Consider the following 20292-nt stretch of genomic DNA (forward strand, 5'->3'; position numbering starts at 1 on the left):
ACCCGACCCTGCTGCTCCAGCTGGGACACAGCCGTGCCTGTCCCTGCAGTGGGGACAGCTGAGGGCCCCAGGTGGCTCTGCCTGGGATGTGCCTCACGCTGGTCTCTGCTGCCCACAGGTCTGAGATGTTTGAACACAACAGCTTTGAGCAGTTCTGCATCAACTACAGCAACGAGAAGTTCCAGCAGCACCTGGTGGGTATCGCCCAGGGGATCCCCAGGGGTGTCCCTTTGCTGTGAGCCACTGTGGGGGGCTTGCATGTCCCTGCTGATTTGTGCTCTCTGTCTCCATCGTGGCTGTGCTGCAGCCCCTGCAAGCCCAGGGCTCAGTCCCTGCTCTCTCCCAAAGTGCTCCACAGAAAGGGCTGCTCAGGGGTCTCATGGAAACCAAGCTGCTGCTTGGGGGCTGAGCACCTTTGTTCCCTCCTGACCACTCCTGATTTCCTGTCTCTGCCTTCCAGCACATCTTCAAGCTGGATCATGAGTACGTAACCGAGAGGATCCCTTGGGCGTTTGTCACCTTCTGTGACATCCAGCAGTCCCTGGAGCTCCTGGAGGGCCAGCTTGGCATCCTGGACCTGCTGAATGAGGAGTGAGGTGGGTGAGGGCTGCTGGGACCACCCAGAGCCCCCCTCTGACTCTGCTGGCACCAGAGTATCCCTTGCAGGTGCACAGAAATGGGTGAGCTGGGGATGAGCTCTGTCTCTGGGGAGGGTGGAGGGGAAGGATCCCCCTCGGAGGAGCCTGGGGAGGGCTCTGTGCTGGCACTGACTCTCCCTGTGCTGCAGGACCCAGCAAGTCCCAGGGTGGGAGGACTGAGGTTTCTGGGCTGGCCAGGTGCTGTGCTGGAGGAGCTGCAGGCAGCCTGCACCAGCCACAGGGCACCTGCAGGGCCGTGCTGTGCCCCCGGCCCCGTGCCCAGGGCCTGCTGGCCCCTGGTGAGCAGGGACAGGGCTGGGGACAGATGGCAGTGCTGCCAGCTCTGGGCTGGGCTCTGACACCAGTGGCCCCGTGGGATGGGGTGCAGGCTCTGCCCAGGGCTTTGTCCTCCCTCTGCCCAGGGAGCCACCCCTTGCCCTGCTCTGTCCCCTTTCTTTTAGTCCTTATTGTCCCTTCCCTGGGCTCTGCCACCACCTGCTCAGCTCTGTTCCCCTCCAGGCTCTGCCACCTCCTGCCCAGCTCCCTGTTCCCCCTCTTGGCTCCGTGCTCCCTGCCCAGCTCCCTGCCCAGCTCCCTGCCCTCCCCACAGGTTTGTGAGGATGCTGAGGAGGACCAGGGCTGCTGTGGTGCTGCAGAAGACTTTGCAGGTGGTCCTGGCCTGACACTTGTTCCTGCCCTGGGCTGTCACCACCAGGCCTTTGCCCAGGGCCTGTTTGCCCGGTGCTGAGAGGTGGGAGCCCAGCAGGGCAGGGGGTGCCTGGGTCCCCTCTGGGGGTGCTGCTGGTGCCACTGCCCTGTCTCTGCCCCCACAGGTGGTGTGGCACAGCAAGGCTGTGCTGATCCAGGCCATGGTCTCGGTCAAGCGCTAAGGGCGTGGAGATCAAGGTGATCCAGCTGCAGTGCAGGCTGGATGAGCCCCTGGGTCCTGGGCCTGGACCTGGGTCCAGGAGAAGTTGTGCCTCTGGGCTTTGTTCTTGTTTTTCTGTGCTCCTTGGTGGCATTGGGATGGGTGGGACACAGGAGGGTGCAGCCTTGCAGCAGAGTCATGTGCCAGGGGCAGTTCTGGTGCAGCACATCCCACTCTGCTGCTGCTGGCAGCATCCCTTTTCACCATCTGGGTTTCTCTGCTCTGTCCCTGCTCCAGTTCTGGGGGTGTCTCTGGAGGATGAAGGAGGTGGTGTGATCCTGTCTGGGAGTTGGAGGAAACAGGGCAGGGCAATCTTGCTGTGGGGAGCAGCCTGGAGGTGGGGAAGGGACCCTCACATGAGCTTTGCTTTGGAGGCTTTAGAGCCCATGGGGGTGGCAGGTCAGGGACGGCTGCTCTCCCACATCTGAGCTCTGTGGGGGGGGATCCCAAGGCTCAGAACTCCAAAGAGAAGGTGTGAAATGAGGTCTCATTACAGAGGGGCAGCCTCTGAGTCCATGGGGCTGTCAGTGATGTGACACATGGGGATGTGCCCCTGCCCCTGTTCCCAGCCCTGCCTGATGCTCTGTTGCCTTTTTCCCAACCTGGAAATGAAACTTGAGATAATTTTAGTAAGGAGGTAATATAAGAACAGATCTTTATTTTCTCTATTCCATCATAAAGGCCTTCAGAGGCAGTCATGGAAAGATGTCCACAAAAGCCCAACCCCACAGGGATGAGTACATATTTATAGGTTTGAGGAAATTAGCATAATTGATAGAAAGCACCAATTAGGAGGACAAGTGGTGATTCAGTCTCCCCACAGATCAAACCCCTTCTTTGGAGCCCCTCACCTTGGTACTAGCTGTACTTTGTCCATGAAGATGTATCTCAAAAAGTTGTTCTTGGCCTTGGTTCCCAAGAAGAACCAAGATATCACATCGGCCCTGCACCTCCTGGGGCTTGGAGCTCTGGAATTTGTTTCGTCTTTCTGCTTCGGGAAAGGCCATGGAAAAGTACTGGGAAAACTAGAAAGTAATACAATAGGCTACAGTAACAAATATTTGTGTGACAAATACAAATAACATAGGGAAAAAAGGGTGAAACCAAACGGCATCAGGTGTGTCTGTCACCTCGGGCCCGGGAGAAACAGCAGCTGCAGGAGCAGCTCTCGGGCTCAGGGTTCCCACGCCCAGGAGCCGCAGGGCCTGCGGGATGAGATGCGGGAGGACACGGCCCGTGATGGCCAGGTCCAGCAGCTGGCACAGCTGGAGAGGCACAGCTGCCTGGGCCAGGGGGATGCTTCCACCCCTCTGGGGCTCCACAGGGCATGGAGCGGTCCCTGGAGGGAGCCCACCGGGCTGGGCTCAGCCTGTACCTCCCTTCTGCCTTCCCGCAGCACTTGGTGGAGATGGAGGCTGTGAAGGCTTGAATGCCCTGATCCCTCATCCCCCTGGCTGTGGGCAGCTCCTGCAGGCTCAGTGTGTCTGTGCACGTCCCCTGTCCGAGGGGTCACGGTGTGGCTGTCCCCCCTGCCCTGTGTCCGTCCCCACAGAGCCACAAGAGCCTGGGGCAGAAATAGACACACCTGGAGCACACGAGAACCTGCAGGATGAGGTGGCCTTCCATGGAGGGGGACCTGGCAGGGAAACTGGAGCCCCTGGGCAACCCCTTCCTTGGCTGCCCTGGGCTGGGACCACGCTGTCCCCAGAAATGCCAGGACATGCCCACGTGCCCACCCTCTCCTCCAGGCTGTGAGGATCCTCCAGGTGTACACCCCAGCCTTGGGGCTGGAGGAGCCCATCAGCCCCCGCTGCCCCAGCAGCGTGCAGGTGAGCGGGGCCTGGGGGGCTGCCCTGCATGGACACCCCCACGCTGGGGCAGTCCCCAGCTGACCCCTGTCCCCACAGGACCGTGTGGCTGCAGGACCTGTACGGGGAGGAGCCCAAGCAGCTCCTGGTGGACACCAGCCACATCTTCCTCGTGCAGCTGCCCTCCACTGCCTCCCTGCTGCACCTGGCTGAGCTCCACATCCCTGAGACCCTCAGCCTGGCCTTCCTTGGCTGCCTCTGAGCCTGGGGCTGCCCCTGGACTGCTGCCAGTCTCCCATTTCGAGGTATCTGAACCCTCTGAAGTTTGGGAAGGCCATGAGGGTGGAGGTCCAGCACCTTTTGAGTTTTCACTAGGTTGTTTGGCCACCTTTTAATCCATTGGAGCTAATAAAAGTCTTTGCATGGAACTCTGGCCTTGAGGCTGTTTGCAGGCTGCTGGGAGGGAGTTTAAGGAGGGAGGGAGGTGTGAGGGAGCTCTTTAGCCCTACAGAAGGGGTGGTCAGCAGGCTTAGAACAGATTTATCTGCTTCCTGTCAAGACAGGGAGGATTTATTTGAATGACCTGGCTTAGCTGATGACATGCAGACTTTAACTCCTCAGCCTGTTAGGGTTAGGAGTGTTGGCAGGAGTCACCAGCTGGAACAGGAGCATTTCTAGAAAGGTTTGGTGCAGTTAATCACAGCTGGGCTTCTCTTGAGAAGAAGTAAAGAATTGTACATTCCTATCTGAACCACCTGTGCAGTTCCAGTTAAACTCTCCTAAGGAATTCCTCTGAGGAATTGCAGTATCTCCTGAAGCCAAGCTTCCCCTTTCCTCACAAACAGGATCTATTGCAGGAGTAGATGAACTAATCCCATGAAAATGCTGTGTCCTGGTCTTGAGTTACAATGGCTTTGGGAGCCATTGACTGAGAGGTGCATGAAGGTGGAAGGATGAAGTGTCATGACAGTCAGGGCTCAGAGGGACTTGAATTTAAATTCAAGAACCCAAGTATTTTCCACTCTGGGACTGAGGTGTGATTTGATGGTAGGAAGATGGACCAGCAATAGCCAATCCTGCCCTCTGGCAGTGGGAGCCATTCCCTGTGTCCTGTCCCTCCAGGCCTTGTCCCCAGTCCCTCTCCAGCTCTCCTGGAGCCCCTTGAGGCCCTGCAAGGGGCTCTGAGCTCTCCCTGGAGCCTTCTCTTCTCCAGACTTAAAGGATTTTGGTGACACCAGGTCCTGCTGGCTGGGAGAGACTCCATTTTCCACTTGTGGTGGGTTTGGGTTTTCCAGTGCCCATCATTGATCCCAGAGCTCACAGAACCAGAGACCACCGGGCTCACTCAGAGCTTCACTTGGACTTACTGAGCAGGGTTTGAGGGCAGCTCTGTCATGGACTCTATTTGTTGTCCTGCTCACAGTGGGCATAAGCGATTATATTGTTTAATTGTTGTTAATCAACTCCTCTGAGGATCATGGGAAATAGAAGTAAATCATAAAACACCTTACCCCCACCTCTCCCTTCTCCAAAGGCTCAGCTTCCCTCCCAGATTCTCCACCTCCTCTCCCACAGCTGTGCAGGAGGATGGGCAATGGGGGTTGTGCTCGGTCCATCACCCCTTGTCTCTGCTGCTCCCTCCTCCTCCTTCTCCTCCTCTTCCTCTTCCCCTGCTCTAGTGTGGGGCTCTTCCCAAGGGCACCAGCCCTCCAGGAACCCCCACCATGGATGGATCCCTGGAGTTCTGCCTGAGCTGCTCCAGCCTCAGGTGCTGCCAGGAGCCAGCCCTAGCACAGCACAGGCTGAGAGCTCCCTCAGGGCACATCCTCCTGCTCTGCTCAGGGTCCTCCAGGGGCTGCAGCTGTGTCTCTGCTCCCCGTGCACCTCCCTGGGCTGCAGGGGCACAGCTTGTGTTGCCACAGCCTCCCAAGGAACCTCTGCTCTCTTTTCACATAGGCACAGGAGCACCATGTGAAACTATGATGATTAAAGCTAATTAATCTAGAAAACCTCAACAAAGGGTGTATCCATCACAGATCACTGGAAAAAGAGCCCAAGAACAAGGATGGGGTTGGAGTTGAGCTTTAAAGGCCTTTCAGCCTAATCTATTCCATGACTCTAGCAAAGCCTGGTGGCAGCCCCACAATTCTTAAGGCTGGCTGGTGACTCTGCCAGAACCCAGGACAGCCCCAGCTCTCTCTGTACATCACCAGTACATTCACCAAACCCACATCAATCCAAGTTAGTGGGGAAAATGTTTTGAGGGACTGTGTCAAAAGCCTCACAGAAGTCCAGGCAGGTGCCATCAACAGCTCATCCTTTATCTGCTGATGGAGTCACCCCATCATGGAAGGCCAGCAAGGGGTGGGTTTGCCCTCTGAGAGGCTGAGCTGGCAGGCCTTGATCACTCCCATGCCTGGGAACTATCAGCATTGTGCTGGGAGTGGTGTCATCCCCCAGGACATGTCTGTCCCAGCTCTGCAGCTCCTCCCGAGGGGAGGCGGAGGGGCAGGGGCTGAGCTCTGCTCTGGGACAGGGACAGGAGCCCAGGAAGGGCTGGAGCTGTGCCAGGGCTTGGGATGGATCTCAGGGCAAGGTTCTTCCCCCCGAGGCTGCTGGCACTGCCCAGGCTCCCCAGGGAATGGGCCCGGCCCCAAGGCTGCCAGAGCTCCAGGAGCGTTTGGACAGCGCTCTCAGGGATGCTCAGGGTGGGCTTGTTGGGGTCTCCTGGTTAATGCCAGGAGTTGGACTGGATGATCCTTGTGGGTCCCTTCCAGCTCAGGATATTCCAGGATTCTGTGTTCCTGTGATTCCATTTAACACCTATCCTTGATTTTGCAAAGGCGCTGTCAAGGAGGCTGAGTGGCAACAGGGATCACCCCTGGGCTATTGGTCCTTGGAGCTGGTTATCCTTGGAGCTGGATATCCTTGGAGCTGGATATCCTTGGAGCTGGATATCCTTGGAGCTGGATATCCTTGGAGCTGGATATCCTTGGAGCTGGATATCCTTGGAGCTGGATATCCTTGGAGCTGGTTATCCCTGGTTTTCCCTCTAAAGGTGGAAGTGCTGCCCCGAGGTGCCCGTCCCCTCCCAACTCCCGACAGGAGCCTCAGTGAAGGGTGTGCTTTTTAATGTCAGTAATAATAAAATATTTTTACAGAGCCCAAAAAATTCAAAATAGTGCAAAACATCTCACTGTCATGCATCCATGGGAGCCGCCGCCGTGGGCGGGACAGACACACAGGCATCGGTGACACTGTGCTACAGGAGCAGAACTGGTCAGGTCAATCTCATGCCAAACAGGACAGTCTGGGGAGGGGCACAGGCCCGGGGGCACCACGGTTGGGCTGCGGGGCCGAGCCCCAGCCTGGCTGTGCAGGGGCAGCCGGTAGAAAAAGGGTGTAAACATTGAACAGAAACGAGAGAAAAGTGAAACCCTTTGGTCCCAGGCAAACCCTCTTGACAAAGGAGCGTGGGGGCCAGCGGGGGTACCCTGTTTTGGGACGGGAGGGGGCTGAGAGAGCTGTATTGACTTGGGGGGTCATTAGGCCTCTGTCTGCCCCAGGACTCGGGGCAAACTGGCCAGCTGGGGTGGCCACCCCAACACGACACACCCAGGCCTCCCAGGCACTCACACGAGACATGCACACCACTTGGCACACAGAAATGGTGCTCACTGGGGAACTGGGGGCACAGAACTGGTGCTTACTGGGGGGCTGAAGGGAGGGCTACTCTGGGGTGGGATGGGAAGGGTTTTGCTTGCGCCAAGGAGATCCCATGGGCTGCACTGCTCAGGGAGGCTGGTCCCCACCGGCCAGAGCGAAGAGGAATGAGTCCCTCTGCTCTGGTGCCCCCAGCCCCTGCCTCCCCAAGCCCTGGCACCTTGTGGGGGGCAGTGGGGTAGCCCACGGTGGCAGCAAGGCAGGGAAGACAGGATATGGGCCGGGGGCTGCTCCCGACCCTGGTGATGCTGCTGCCAGCCAGGGAGGGGACCCTGTGCAGGGCCTGTGGGGGCTGCACCCGCCAACCCAACAGCCCCAATAGCCCTTCCGGGTGCAGGACACAGCCTGTCCAGCTGCCCTGTATGTACAGCTATTTACATATGTACACAGATGTGCTCAGGGCTGGCAGCTGCCCTGCCCTCAGGACACACCACGACGCTCAGGGATGGGGACAAGGGGCCATCACACTGTGCCAGCCACTCACCACCACCCACACATGGCACGAGACACACACACCCTCCGCAGCCCTTTCCTTGTGGCACTCGGTGAGGTTTGGGGCTGGGTGGGACAGTGGAGGTTCAGGGATGGGCCACTGGGGTTCCTCCGTCTCAGACAGGCTGGGGAAGGGCGGATTGCTCCCCTCACCCAGGCTCGGCTCCAGCCCTTCCCTGCAGCCTGCCCAACCCCAGCACCTTCCTGCGGGGTGCGGCGGGGCCTGGCTGGGCTCGGCACGGCTGGCAGCCAGCCAGCGTGGCCAGGGAGGGATGGGAGGGTCTGTCACTGCAGCCACAGCACCCCCTCCCCAGGGCCGGGGCAGCGACCCCTCTGTGGCCACTCCTATGGCTTATCCAGGGCTAGAGGATTCTGTCAGGGGGCCGGGAGCGGGGAGCGAGGGCTGGGGGGCCAAGGGGCTTTAACTGCTGCCCTCCTCGGCCGAGCGCGTGTCCGACTTGAGCTTGACAAACTCCTTGGCCACCTCGTCGTTGTTGCGCTGGGAGAGGATGCGGAGCACGGTGAGCCCGGTGTCGTCCATGTGGATGCGGCGGCCCAGGGGCAGCCAGCAGGCGCAGCCGGGGCGCTGCAGGATGTCCCGGAGCTGCAGCACGGCGATGCCCACGGTGCGGTCCTCCCGGGCGAAGCAGTAATCCTTCACACACACCTGCAGCTCGTAGCACTCGGGGCCTGTCTCGGTCCCCAGCGTGCTGAAGGGGGCAAGGGACAGGCAGTGTTGGCAGGTGGGGTCACGCTGCACCCCTAGCCCGGCTGTCTAACAGCCCCCATGCCCCTAGAAAAGCCTTTTATTTCTAAGCTGCTCCCCTCTCCCAGCTTTTACCAATGAGAAAATACCTAAACATCCCATCGGGGATGAGCAAACTCCCTGGCAGACCCCAGGAGGTCCCCACGTGCTGGGGACACATCCCCCAGCCTGTCCCCACACCCCCAGCCCGTGGTGCCACTCACAACTGGAAGCTCTCGTTGTACTTGGGGGCCCAGCTGTTGTTCTTGGATTTGGTGGCAAATTTTCTCTTCTTGTCACTGAGGTGGGGCCCGATGATGTTGACCTCGATGAAGGGCCGGAAGATGCCCGAGGTCTGCCACTTGAGGTCATTGGCAGCCACCACTGCAATGAGGGGACAGGTGAGGCTCACAGAGCACTGTCACCTGCCCGACCCCAGCACCCTGGCCAGCAGAACCCACCTTTGACGGTGACTTTGTGCTCGCCACTGCTGGGGTGGGTCAAGAGCTCCACGTGGATAGACACCTCCCCAACGGGGTCATCCACACCAGAGCCTGTGACAGAGGGAGGAGATGGAAGTGCCTGTTTTCCCAATGCTCCTGACATGCCCTGCCCAACACTAACCCCACTGAGGAGGCAGGTCACCCACCGTGGGGTGGACAGGAGTGGGCGTTAGGGTGTGTCCCAAGGGGTTGTGGGCACAGCGCTGTGGGCGCAGCGGCTGTGATGGACATGGCAGGACACCCCCAGCAGCAGGCTGACTCTGCCATCCCACCCCTGTGAACCCCCCCTTGCCCAGGCAGGGCTGAGGGGCCTGTCCGGGATGGGGCAGAGGAGAGCGGCCCAGCTCCCCGTGCTCTGCAGGGGTGGCAGTGTCACGGGCACTGGGCAGGAGGGACCCGGCCAGGGCAGCCACAGCTCTAGCAGGGTCTCGAGGCTGACCTGCCCCCTCAGACCCCTCCATCCCAGGGACCACATCAAGCCCAGGGGTCCCCGAGCCTGGGGACCTCAGCCCACCCCACGCCACCCCAGAGTTGTGCATGCACCCATCGGTGAAGGATGGGGGTGCAAGGCAGAGGGTCAGGCTCTGTGGCTCTGATGGGGCCACAGGGATCCAACAGGGCTCAGTGACAAAATCTCAGGGTGGGAATAGCAGTGGAAGGAGGACAAGTCCCCACGTGTCACTGAGGGTGCCAGGCCGAGGCTGGCGATGGCACGTTCCCCTCCACCCCCCCGGCCCCCGCATGCTGAGCCGGGATGGAGGCGATGGTGGCTGGGGAGGGGGGTCTGGGCATGGAAGGCCAAGCAGGGGTGCAGCCCCGGCCCCCAGCGGGGTGTGATGGAGGCCAAGCAGGGCCCGTGGGGGGCTCATTCCCTGCGCCCCAGGACAGGCAGACGGAGCGCGCCGGAGCAGGGCTAGTAATGGTCCTTAGGGCAGCAGAGGGGGCAGGAAGGGCACAGGACGTGGCATGGCCTCCCCTAGGGCCACATGTCCCAGGGGGAGGTCACGGTGGGTGCCCACCCGCAGGCAGAAGTGCTGGGGACAATGTGGGGTGCCCAGAGCGTGCGGGCAGACACCCCTATTCCCATGGGGACAGCCCCCGACCCGCTCTGGGGGTGCTCAATATGGCTGAGCACAGTTCCTCCAAAATCCCCCCAAAGCAGCCCAGGGAGTGGCAGTTTGCCCATTCTGGGGGTCCCCAGGCCACCCCAGCCCGCAGTGCTGGGACTGTTACTAGCCCAGGCCGGCGGCAGGCAGGTGCAGGGGCGGGCGAGTAGCACACGTACCCTTCTCAGGATAAACCTCTTCACTAAGGGTAAACCTAATCCCTTTCCCACCATGAACTAGTGGGAAGGAGAGAGAAAGAGACAGAGACACGGCACAGAGTACACAAAGAGAGGAGGAAGGAGATGACAACGAAGAGAGAAGGAAGGAGATGCAAAAGAAGGGAGGAGGGTAGAGATGAAATAGAGAGGAAGAAGGAGATGAGGAAGAGCGGAGGGAGGAGATGACGTGTGTGGGGAACAGGAACAGTGGGAGGGGGGGGAAACAAAGAGAAAGAGAGATCAGATCTCGCAGACAGACTGGTGGCCAAGCACCCGGACAACACTGCAGCGACACAGGAGTGCCAGGCACCCCCAGCTCCGAGTGTGGGCTCCTGGGGACAGGGAACACCCAGGGGTGCTGGCACCCACCAGACCCAACCCCACGCCCCCAACATGGCTGGCACAGGAGGCACAGACACGACAGACGTCCCTTGAAGGAGACTCACGGACAGCAAACGCACGTCCCACTCCCCGAGGACGCAGACAAGCCTGGCTGGGGCACCCTGTGGTGGCCCATGACCACCTCCGACCATCTCAGGGCCCCCCTCCAGCAGCCAAGGGACAGAATAAAGGGCAGTGTTTAGAGCTGAGGGCTGATCCTGCCCTGGAAGGTGCCCAGCATCCTGCACTGCACCCCAGAGTCCAGATCAGGGGCTTGGGAACCTAGTACGGCCAGGACAGGCCCTGGCACAGCATCCGGATCTCTGTGACTGGTCTGTGCTGGGTGCCTGGGGCCACCCAGAGGGGACAAACACTGTGACACCTGGATGGAGTGTGATCTTCCCCCCACCCACAGGCCCCATTTCCATGCCTGTCCAGCAATGCTCTGGCCCTGGGGACCCACTGTTCTTGCTGGTGGGGGACTGGGGAGTGCCAGGCTGATGCTGTTGGGCACCCATGGCCCCTCTTCACCTGCAAAGCACAGGAGGAAAAAACCCTTCCTTCCCCACCCATCTCCCCCCCGCCCCGTGAGCCTGACTGGGACCCCCAGCCCCAACTGAGACAGAGCCAAGGTGGATCCTGGTCATGGGGCAGCCGAGCCCCTGGGGAGGGCCCAGCAGGTGCCAGGGCAGCGTGTCCTACCCTGCGACGACTGGGTCTGCACAAAGGTTTTGATGAGGAGATCAGTGGCCTGGGTGTAGAGGGACAGGGCGTAGCGCAGTGACTGCAGGTCAGGGCTCTTCTCCAGGAAGGTTTTCTTCAGCCCCACGCCACCGGCATGGAAGTATTGCTGGAGGGGGAAAGGCCTCGGGATGCTCAGCAGCTCTGTGAGGGTCCCCCAGATGCTCCCCGTGACCTCAGGGTCAGAGCCCCAGGGGCACCCCAAACACCCCAGAGTGCCCTCACCTTGATGGTGTCCAGTGCCAGCTCCACCACAGCACACTGCTTCGGGGTCAGGCTCTTAGCTTCCTCACGCACCATGTGGTCCTGGGGGACACAAATCCTGCACTCAGCACGGGACCAGGACCCCGCTGCCCAGCCCAGCTCAGCCCAGCTCAGCAAGGGGGCAGTGCTGGGGTCCTGGCAGCAGTGGCACTGGCAGCCAGCCTAGAACAGAGAGCAACCCAGCATCCCCAGCCCTCTCCTTCAGCTCAGTGACCCCCAGCCCTCACCTTCAGCTTGGAAAGCTGCCCCAGCTCCTTGGCCGCGTTGAAAATCATCTGTGTGCCCTGCAGAGAGCAAAGAGACAGGGACAGCCCCGGTGAGCAGCCGGGCTGGGGGTGGCATGGCCAGGCTGGGCACATCGTGCCAGAAACTTGCTGCAGTTCCAGAGGCTGCTCCAGGGGACAGCAGCCAGGAAGGTGACACAGGTACCAGGCCAGCAGCCCTGTCTCAGCTCGAGTTCTCTGCACAGCTGTGAGGCTGCAGGCTTGGGGACCCCAGGGCAGGACGTCACCCCGGCATCAGGGGCCTCATGCTCTGCTCAGCACAAGCAGCTCGGCCCAAGAGTCCCATCCTGCTTCCCGTGCTCCAAGCACCTGCTCCTGCATCCAACAGGGCCTGGCACAGCACGGCACTGACCACTCGGACATCGGACACGGTGGGAGCAGAGAGCGAGCGTGAGGGACAGCGGGCACAGGGAGGATGTGGCCTCTACCCCACAGCCACCAAACAGCCCCCGGCCACACAGAGCCCTGCCCAGTCCCAGGGAGGTTCCCAGCCCCTTGGCACTCCAGGGAGTCCCCCAGGTGGGAGACCTGTGCTGCCTTTGCCTGACCTGTGCCCCCACCACGGCAGGGGCCATGGAGCCAATCCGTGGGGCCCATGGGCACAGCAGCCCCTTGGATGGGTAGATCCCACTCACTGCCCTGGGCTGGCACCTCTGACTGGGCTGAGCACAAGAACTCCTCCTCAACTCCTCCAGTGTGCAAATGCAACGGGATAAATTGGGGCCCAGAGACCTCCACCACCTTCCCAGCACCAGCAGTTCCAGTCCTTCCCAACACAGAAACCTCGGCATCTCTCCCATTAACCAGCACCTTCTGCAGGGGTCTGCCCCCTCCATGCCCTCATTTTGTATGCCACCGTTTTACCCTTTGTGCCCATCCCTCTGCCCATCCAGTTCTGTCCCATTAATTCCACCCTCACTGTTCCCATCTCCCCCAGTCAGTGGACAGGCTGGTATCTGGGGACACTGGCGTCCCCAAAACAGAGCACAACAGGACACTGGACTGAGCTGGAAGCCCCCAACCCAGAGCACAAGGGACAGGGAGGAGGGAAGGGGAGAGAGCAGTGCCAAGTGGGGAGCAGAAGAGCCATGTCCTTACTTCAGTGTGACTGGGCAGCTTCACCCTGCTCTGGAAGAGAACAGCAAGGGACAGTTACTGGTGGCCCCAGCAGCATTTGGCCGCAGCTCCAGGTCCCCCACATCCCCTGGCCATGAGAGCTCTCCCTGTACTCTCCTCTGGTTCTGCCCAGTTCTCTGCTGGTGCTGCTGGTTCTGCACCAGTTCACAGCTGCAAAGGCTCAGCCCCACGCTCACGCTGCTGGAGCTGTGCTGAGTGTGCCAGGTCTCTTCTGAGGACAGGCAGGTTTGCTCCCCACCCCATTTGGGGCTGGGAGATCAGAGGGATTCAGCTCACCCAGCACACTCAGCAAACCGGGCAGGAGCCAATGTCCCCCAGGAGAGGAGGGGGAGCGGCAGGCATTGCCCAGATGGATGCTGGCATGGCTCTTCCCAAGAACCAAGATCTGGGGAGCAGGCTGGGGGCAGTGCCGAGCCCCCACCCTGGGATGAGGAGTCCCCAGACAGGGCAAGAGCCCATGTGCTGGAGGATGCCCTTGGAGCAGGGCTGGGGCTCAGCAAGGACAGGGGAGCGGGCTCAGAGATCCGGGGGATCTCAGCAGCCCCGGGGCCCTCACTGTACCCAGCATGGGGTGCCCCCTCTTCCTGAGCCCCCCACAGTGGGATGGGCTTGTGTGGAGGGTCTCCCATGCACAACCCCTCGCTGGGGCTGAGGGCTGAGGGGCAGTGTCCCCCACGGGGATGGGTGACACCCCAAATCCACCCACGGGGACTAAACACCACAGAGACCCCGCTCCCTACCCCGGGGACACACAGAACTGGGGCTGTCCCCAGCACACAGCACAGCACACCTCACCACAACACCACGCAGGCAACAGCACATCCAGACAGCACGACAGAGGAAGCACGGACAAGCCTGGACCTCCACAGCAGGCGGGTGTGAGACCACAAGTGTGGCCCCGGGGTGGTGACACACACGGAGCCCACAGCTATTTACCTTCTCTGTCCCCTTGCCATGTTTTCTCAAGAGCGTGCCCTGTAGAAGCAATGTCAGAGGTTGAGTGGGGGGGTGGGGGGACAGCATGGGACAGGACACAGGGGCACAGGTGGCAGAGACATCACGAGCTCCTGAAGGACAGCCAGTGGGGGACTGGTCCCCATTCTCAGTGAGGGCCTGGTGTCATCAGGGTGCTGGATCCCCACTGGAAAGCAGGATGTTGCACTGCTGGAGAACTTGTCCTCACAGTGGGAAACTGCTGGGATGAAGGGATGCTGAATCCATGAAGCATGATCCTTGCTGGAATACAGGATCCAGCTGTGTGTGGGCAGGCTCTGGTGCCCCCACACATCCTGCTTCAGCTCTGGCAGGTGCTCCCAGCACTGGGGAGGGAGCAGGGAGGGAGTAGCTGGGATTTGGCATTGGCACACAGGGCTCTGGTTTGTGCAGGGCTGGGCCCAGTGGCAACCCCACACTGATCCAGGCAAGAGAAACTGTGAAATGAGGCAGCAGTGCCGTGTGGGAGTATGAACTCGGCTCTCAGGGTGGGCTGTTGGAATCAGGAGAGGGGAGCACGGAGTCAGCTGGCTGGGAAGCCTCAGAAGGAACAAGCAGCACAGGTAGGGCCAAGCAGGGCTGCCAGGAGGGGCTCTGGCCCTGACACAGGGTGATGGGTGAACAAGAGCAGCTTGTACCACACAGAGCTGACACTGCTCTGTCCCCCAGAGCCTCAGCAAAGCTGGGACATGGAGTCCCCACGAGGCCCCCGTGAGTTCCTCATGAGGTTCCCACGAGGTCTGAGGGGACACTCAGCCTCAGGCTGCCCCCAAGGCCTCTCCAAATGCTGCTGTTGGACACAAAAGGTGCTGGGGAACAGCAGAGGGGTGCTTGTTCCTGCAGGGATTAGCACCAGCACCCAGCAGCTGGTCCCACCGCTCTTCCTGCACAGGTGCCCGAGTCACAGCAGGGGTGGGGACAGGACTGGAGGGGAAATTGCCCTTCCCTTGCCCCCGGGGGCATAAACCAACAGCCACAGACTGGTCAGAAGAGGACAGAAGGAAACTGCTCAGTCAAAGCCATGCAAGGACCCAGCAGCGATGCCGAGAAGGGAACCAGGAGTCCAGGTTCCCAGGGTCACATCCCGACCAGGGAAGAGCCTCACAACTTGTGCCAGCAGCCTGCCCCGACACCGAGCACCCGGACCAGGGACCGCCGAGTCCCCTCGAGAGACTCCTCCTCCTCCTCCTCCTCCTCCTCCTGGCAGGGAAAGCCTCTGCCCTCACCCCCACCACAGCCAGACCCCAGCCAGGGCCTGGAGGGGAAACTGAGGCAGGAGGGACAGAAGAGCATCCCTGACTCCAGGCACGCACCGCTCCCTGCTCGTGCCTCCCGCGGTATTTGTCCCCTCAGCACGGAGCCCTGGCTTGGCAGTCCCTGATGACACGGCACTGCCATCACCGCCCCCTCCCACCCCACAACCTCCCCTCGTCCCTCCCCACATCCCGGCACTGCCAATCTGTCCAAGAGCTCTCCACCCACCACATCCCCGAGGGGCCGCTGGCATGTGCCAGGCAGGGCTGGGGACCAGGAGCTGGACCAGGTCAGGAGCCGAAGGAGGGTGTGGGCAGGGCACGGGCAGCCACACAAGACAAGAACCGGCGAGGCCAGGACCGACACAGAGCGGACAGACAGACAGACAGACAGGGAGCTGCCGTACTTACAATCATCTGCCATTGAGAGGCGAGAGGAGCAATTGGAGAGAACAACCGTGACGTGAGTGTCGGCCCCCGCCTCCTCCATCCTCCCCAGTGCCAGCCCTGGCTGCCCCCCACCCCCGCAGGGCCACGAGTGTCCCCCATGCACAGCACTCGGTGTCACTGCCCTGCCACTGCACCGCAGGCTCCACAGCCCCCGAGGGGCCCCATCCTCACCTGCCCAGTCCCTTCTGACTCTGGGGGGGCTTTGCCTGAGGGGGGCTCAGTTCCAGGGACCCCTCTCGGCACCCGGCTCTGACATGGACCCCCAAACTGCCAACCTGCCCCGCATGCTGGCACCCAGGGACACCTGGGCAGGTTGTCCCCTGCCCCAGGGACCAGTCCCAGCAAACCTTTTCCAGGGATTGTCTGCTCTCATGAAAATCACCCAACAGAGCTACATGTCCATGCACCCTCCTCTGCCCTAGCACGGACCCCAGTGCCTCCAGAGCATGGCTGGAAAGAGACTGGGATGGGGACTGGGATGGGGACTGGGATGGGGACTGGGATGGGGACTGGGATGGGGACTGGGACGGGGACTGGGACTCAGTGGCACCAGCCTTCCTATGAGATTTGGCCACCTTTGGCCAAGGGTGTGTGAGCCCGGTCAGGAGTGATGTGGGGCTGACCTGAGGCAGGCTCAGGGCTGTGACACAGTGGCACAGGCACCACTGAGGGCTGACATGTCACCACTGTGCTGTCCCTCACAGACACAGCACAGGAGCTCCACAGCCCCAGAAAGGTGACAGAGGCTGACAGCTCCAGGAACTCCAAGGAAGAGCCTGAGCCCAGCTTTGTAATGGTGACGAAAGCCACCAAAGAGTGACAAGAACAGGTATGTGGCTGGTCAAGAGCACTCAGTGTCACCCTTTCCTGCCTGACTTTGAAGGAACCACCTCAGAAAGCTGCAGGTGCAGGAGTGGCAGACAAACAGCAATGTGATATGGAGCCTCAGAGAGGGACCATTCCCTGGGTTTGCTCTGCTTTCCTAAACCCCCCACAGGAGCAAGGAATTGCTCAGCCCTGCTGGGGAATATGTCCCCCCATCCTCATGAAACCCCCAGCCCCTCAGCAAGGCCAACAGGCAGCATCTCCCCACACTCCAGGAGCCTCTGGATACACCTGGCACAGGGAGCATGCCCACAGCCAGCGTGGATGAGTGTGGCATGGGATGCTGTCCCAGCTCCGAGGGAAGGATGGATAAGAAAGGGCCAGTGTCCCCACTTCATGCCACAATGGAGGTGGCAGGAAGGTCCTTTGGCAAAGCCAACCAAGAAGGTCCTGGAGCAAGGATGACCTGTCTCTTTTCCATCCTCTCCCTGGCCAGCAGCGGGACACAGGTTTGGAGACACCAATGAAGTCCCCACCCTCTCACATGCCAGTGAGGGCACCTGGCCAGCAGTGTCCCCACACTGGTCCCAGTCAGTCACCTGTGCCTCAGGGTCCCTGGTCTCTCTCCCCATCACTCACCGTCTGGTCTGTGAGTGGGGGTAGGACGATGGTCTTCTCCATGGTGTTCATCACCAGCTTCCAGAGCTCCTTCAGCACCCGCTTCAGCACCGTCTTCTCGCAGATCTTGGCAAAGAGCGTCAGGCTGCACAGAGGAGACAGCGCTTGTGTCACCCCTCCCGTGTCACCCCAGCACTGCAGGTCCCTCACACTGCCTGCCAAGGCCAGGAGGGGCAGGGTGGGGTTCCAGTTGCCCCCCACGCTCACTTGCTGTCCAGCAGGTCCATGATGGGCTGCAGGACATTGTCAGCGTCCTGCGCGACGCTGCTGCAGGTGCTGGCGGGGACGTTGCCGGTGCCCTTCACCTGGCTCAGGATGTCACCCATCTGCTTCACACACTCCTCAATGTGTGGCTGGAAACTGGAGACCACAACACACAGGCAGCTCAGCATATCCCCCCAGGGCCCCTGGCCTGGCCCCAGCCACAGCTTCTGGAGCCCCAGACCTCTCCTTTGCCCACTGCCCCTCCCTTCACCCAGCTGTACCTGGTGGCAAAGACTCGGCTCAGATCATCCAGGACATTGTTAAGTTTCACCTGCAGTTCCTTGAGGATATCACTGGCTTCTGTGTCCAGCTGCAGGAGGGACAAGTTGTTGAAGCTGACAGGGTCCCTGAACCAGCCCTCAGGGAAGTTTCTGCATCCCAAATGCATCCCTGGGCAGGGTGAAGCCTTTCCCCATCCGATATGGTGGGAAAGCTGCGTGCCATGGGACGGGACAGCGTGATCCCACACAGGAGTGAGGAATGAGTGTGCTCCCAGCACTGGGCAACTGGGCAAGGGGCTACCTCTGGGGGGAAGGGAACGATCCAACCCCTCACAGGGCTCCCTCCTGGAACCCTCCCATACTCACATCCTTCCCACCCATGGCTTCAAACATCTTCTCAAGCTGGACACGGAGCTGCTGGATGTTGTTCATCAGGATGCAGGGCTGGAGGGGAGAGATGGAAAGGGGGGTCAGCACCAAGAAATATGCCTGGGACTGCTGCCCCCAGCCCCAGTACCCTCCCACCTTGCACTGGGGGACTTGAGGACAGGGATGGCACAGAAGCCACCCTGGCAGTGTGTCAGGAACTGCCATCAGGAAAGGACCAGTCCACACTGGGGCTGAGGTGACAGCTGGAGTCACCATGTGGGGACAGCAAAAAGGAGATACATCACCACTTTCTCTTTCTCCTTGGAGCAGTACGAGGCAAAATCCTTGGAGATGATCTCAGCGTACTGGAGCAGCACATTGCTGATGGTCTGCAATCAAACAGGGCACCAACAAAGGCACCCAGGCAGCAGCAACAAAGGGGAAGGAGGGAGAGAAGGAAAACATGAGTCCCACAGCAGTGAAACAACCTCATATCTGGATACATACAGGGAGCCCCAGACCCTCTGGTCTCATGGATCATGGAATCATTAAGGTTGGAAAAGCCCTATAAATTCAAGTCCAACCATCAACTCAGCACCACCACCATGTTCACCACTAAACTGTATCCTTAAGTGCCACATCCACATGCTTTTTAAATGCTTCCAGGGACAGTGACTCTACTGTGCCAAGACTGGACAAACCTTTCAGTGAAGAAATTTTACCAACATCCAACCCTCCCCTGGAACAACTTAAGGCCATTTCCTCTCCTCCTGTCCCTGTTCCCTGGAAGCAGAGCCTGACTTTCCCCCTGGCTGTCCCCTCCTGGCAGGGAGTTGTGCAGAGCCAGAAGGGCCCCCTGAGCCACCTTTTCTCCAGACTGAGCCTCCACAGCTCCCTCAGCTGCTCCTGCTACTCCAGTCCCTTTCCCAGCTCTGTTCCCTTCTCTGGACACGCTCCAGTCCCTCAATGTCTTTCTTGTTGTGAGGGGTCCAAAACCGACCCCAGGATTTGAGGTGGGGCCTCAGCAGTGCCCAGCACAGGGGGACAGTCACTGCTCTGGTCCTGCTGGCCACACCATTGCTGGTACAAGCCAGGTGCCATTGCCCTCCTTGCACACCTGGGCACATCTGGCTCATGCACCAGGAGCCACATGGGCACAGCCACTGGAAGCCAGATCCAGCACAACTGCAAAGGCAGCAGCCACCAAGCCTACATGCAACTCCCTCCTATATTGCAGCAAGCCAGCTTTACTTAATCTATATTAATTAAGCAAATAACTCATCAATTAGCTCATAATTAATTAATCTCCTGTGCTAGGAGAGCTGGGAGCATCCCAGGGTGTGTTGGTGGCATATTGGCTGCCCACAGCTGGATGGAGTGGGCACAGAGAGCCCAGGAGCCCCAGCCAGGGCTGGGACTGGGGTCCCAGGGCAGTGCTGACCCCTGCCCTGGCAGGTGCCCACCTTGGCAAACCGTCGCATGTAGTGCCCCACAATCTGGGGATCGGGGCACTCCAGCTTCTTGATGATCTCAAAGCTCTGGTTGAGCTGGGAGAAAACGTCCACCACAGAGCAGGAGAAGAGCGCATGCTCCGAGGTCTGCTGGAACTGTGGGAGTGAGATGAGGTGTCAGCAGGATGTGTGGGGAAGGTTTTGGCCCCAGTCAGGACATACAGGGCATCAAGGGACAAGCCCCTCGCCTCTGAGGCCGTGTCTCTAGTTCTGTTCGTACCCCATCCTTCTTGTCCCGCTCCAGTGCTCCGTGCAGGAAATCCCGTGACACCTCTTCGTTCTCATCCAGCCACTGGATGACAAAAGGCTCGAACCAGCTGAAAGAGAGACCCAGCTGTGGTGAGGCCAGCAGCCCTCGTGGTGCCAGTCCCCCTCCCCAGCCCCAGGGCTGTACTCACGCAGGGTACTCGGGCACACGGCTCTTGAAGGAGGGCAGCTCGGTGACGTACTCGTTGTACAGCCACTTCACCTTGAAGTGCAGGTTCATGTAGTCTGCGCTCTTGCACAGCCGGTGCTTCTCATGCTCTGCAGGGGGAAAGGGTATGGGGGTCACTCTGAGTCCCAAATCTGGGGTGTGGCTCCCCAAGGGCACCTCCAGGGTAACAGGGTGAAGGTGGAAGGGCCTCTGGAGGGGGAGGATTTAAGCTACGCATGGTGTTGAGGAGATTAAATGGGTCTGCCTAGGGAACAGGTGAGGTGTGAGCTGAGGACAGCTCCTGCCTGGTTCCCCCCTCTCTGGCTCAGGGTGCCAGGTGGGACT

The 20292-nt window shown here is 60.2% G+C and overlaps 1 protein-coding gene across 3 annotated transcripts in view; it reads right to left on the reverse strand.

Annotated features, from left to right (window-relative positions):
* Positions 1-6488: 6488 nt before the first annotated feature.
* The window catches only part of UNC13A (unc-13 homolog A), a 37448-nt gene continuing 23644 nt past the window's right edge, over positions 6489-20292 (reverse strand). For 2 of the 3 annotated variants that reach the window (XM_088067639.1, XM_088067642.1), the window contains 17 exons: positions 19931-20057; positions 19753-19849; positions 19485-19628; positions 18327-18410; positions 18019-18096; positions 17653-17741; positions 17375-17527; positions 17129-17252; positions 13905-13943; positions 12930-12959; positions 11775-11831; positions 11509-11589; positions 11245-11392; positions 10123-10179; positions 8796-8888; positions 8559-8718; positions 6489-8299 (listed from right to left, as the gene is read on the reverse strand). In XM_088067639.1, coding sequence (XP_087923765.1) covers positions 8011-8299; positions 8559-8718; positions 8796-8888; positions 10123-10179; positions 11245-11392; positions 11509-11589; positions 11775-11831; positions 12930-12959; positions 13905-13943; positions 17129-17252; positions 17375-17527; positions 17653-17741; positions 18019-18096; positions 18327-18410; positions 19485-19628; positions 19753-19849; positions 19931-20057 — 1850 coding nt within the window. In that variant the 3' untranslated portion in view covers positions 6489-8010. The remainder of the gene's footprint in view (positions 8300-8558; positions 8719-8795; positions 8889-10122; positions 10180-11244; positions 11393-11508; positions 11590-11774; positions 11832-12929; positions 12960-13904; positions 13944-17128; positions 17253-17374; positions 17528-17652; positions 17742-18018; positions 18097-18326; positions 18411-19484; positions 19629-19752; positions 19850-19930; positions 20058-20292) is intronic. The other variant, XM_088067641.1, reaches the window with a different exon arrangement.

The sequence above is a fragment of the Pseudopodoces humilis genome, chromosome 28, assembly GCF_049639895.1.
Source record: "Pseudopodoces humilis isolate 2021_Gansu_Grassland_sample_001 chromosome 28, ASM4963989v1, whole genome shotgun sequence".
Lineage (NCBI taxonomy): Eukaryota > Metazoa > Chordata > Aves > Passeriformes > Paridae > Pseudopodoces > Pseudopodoces humilis.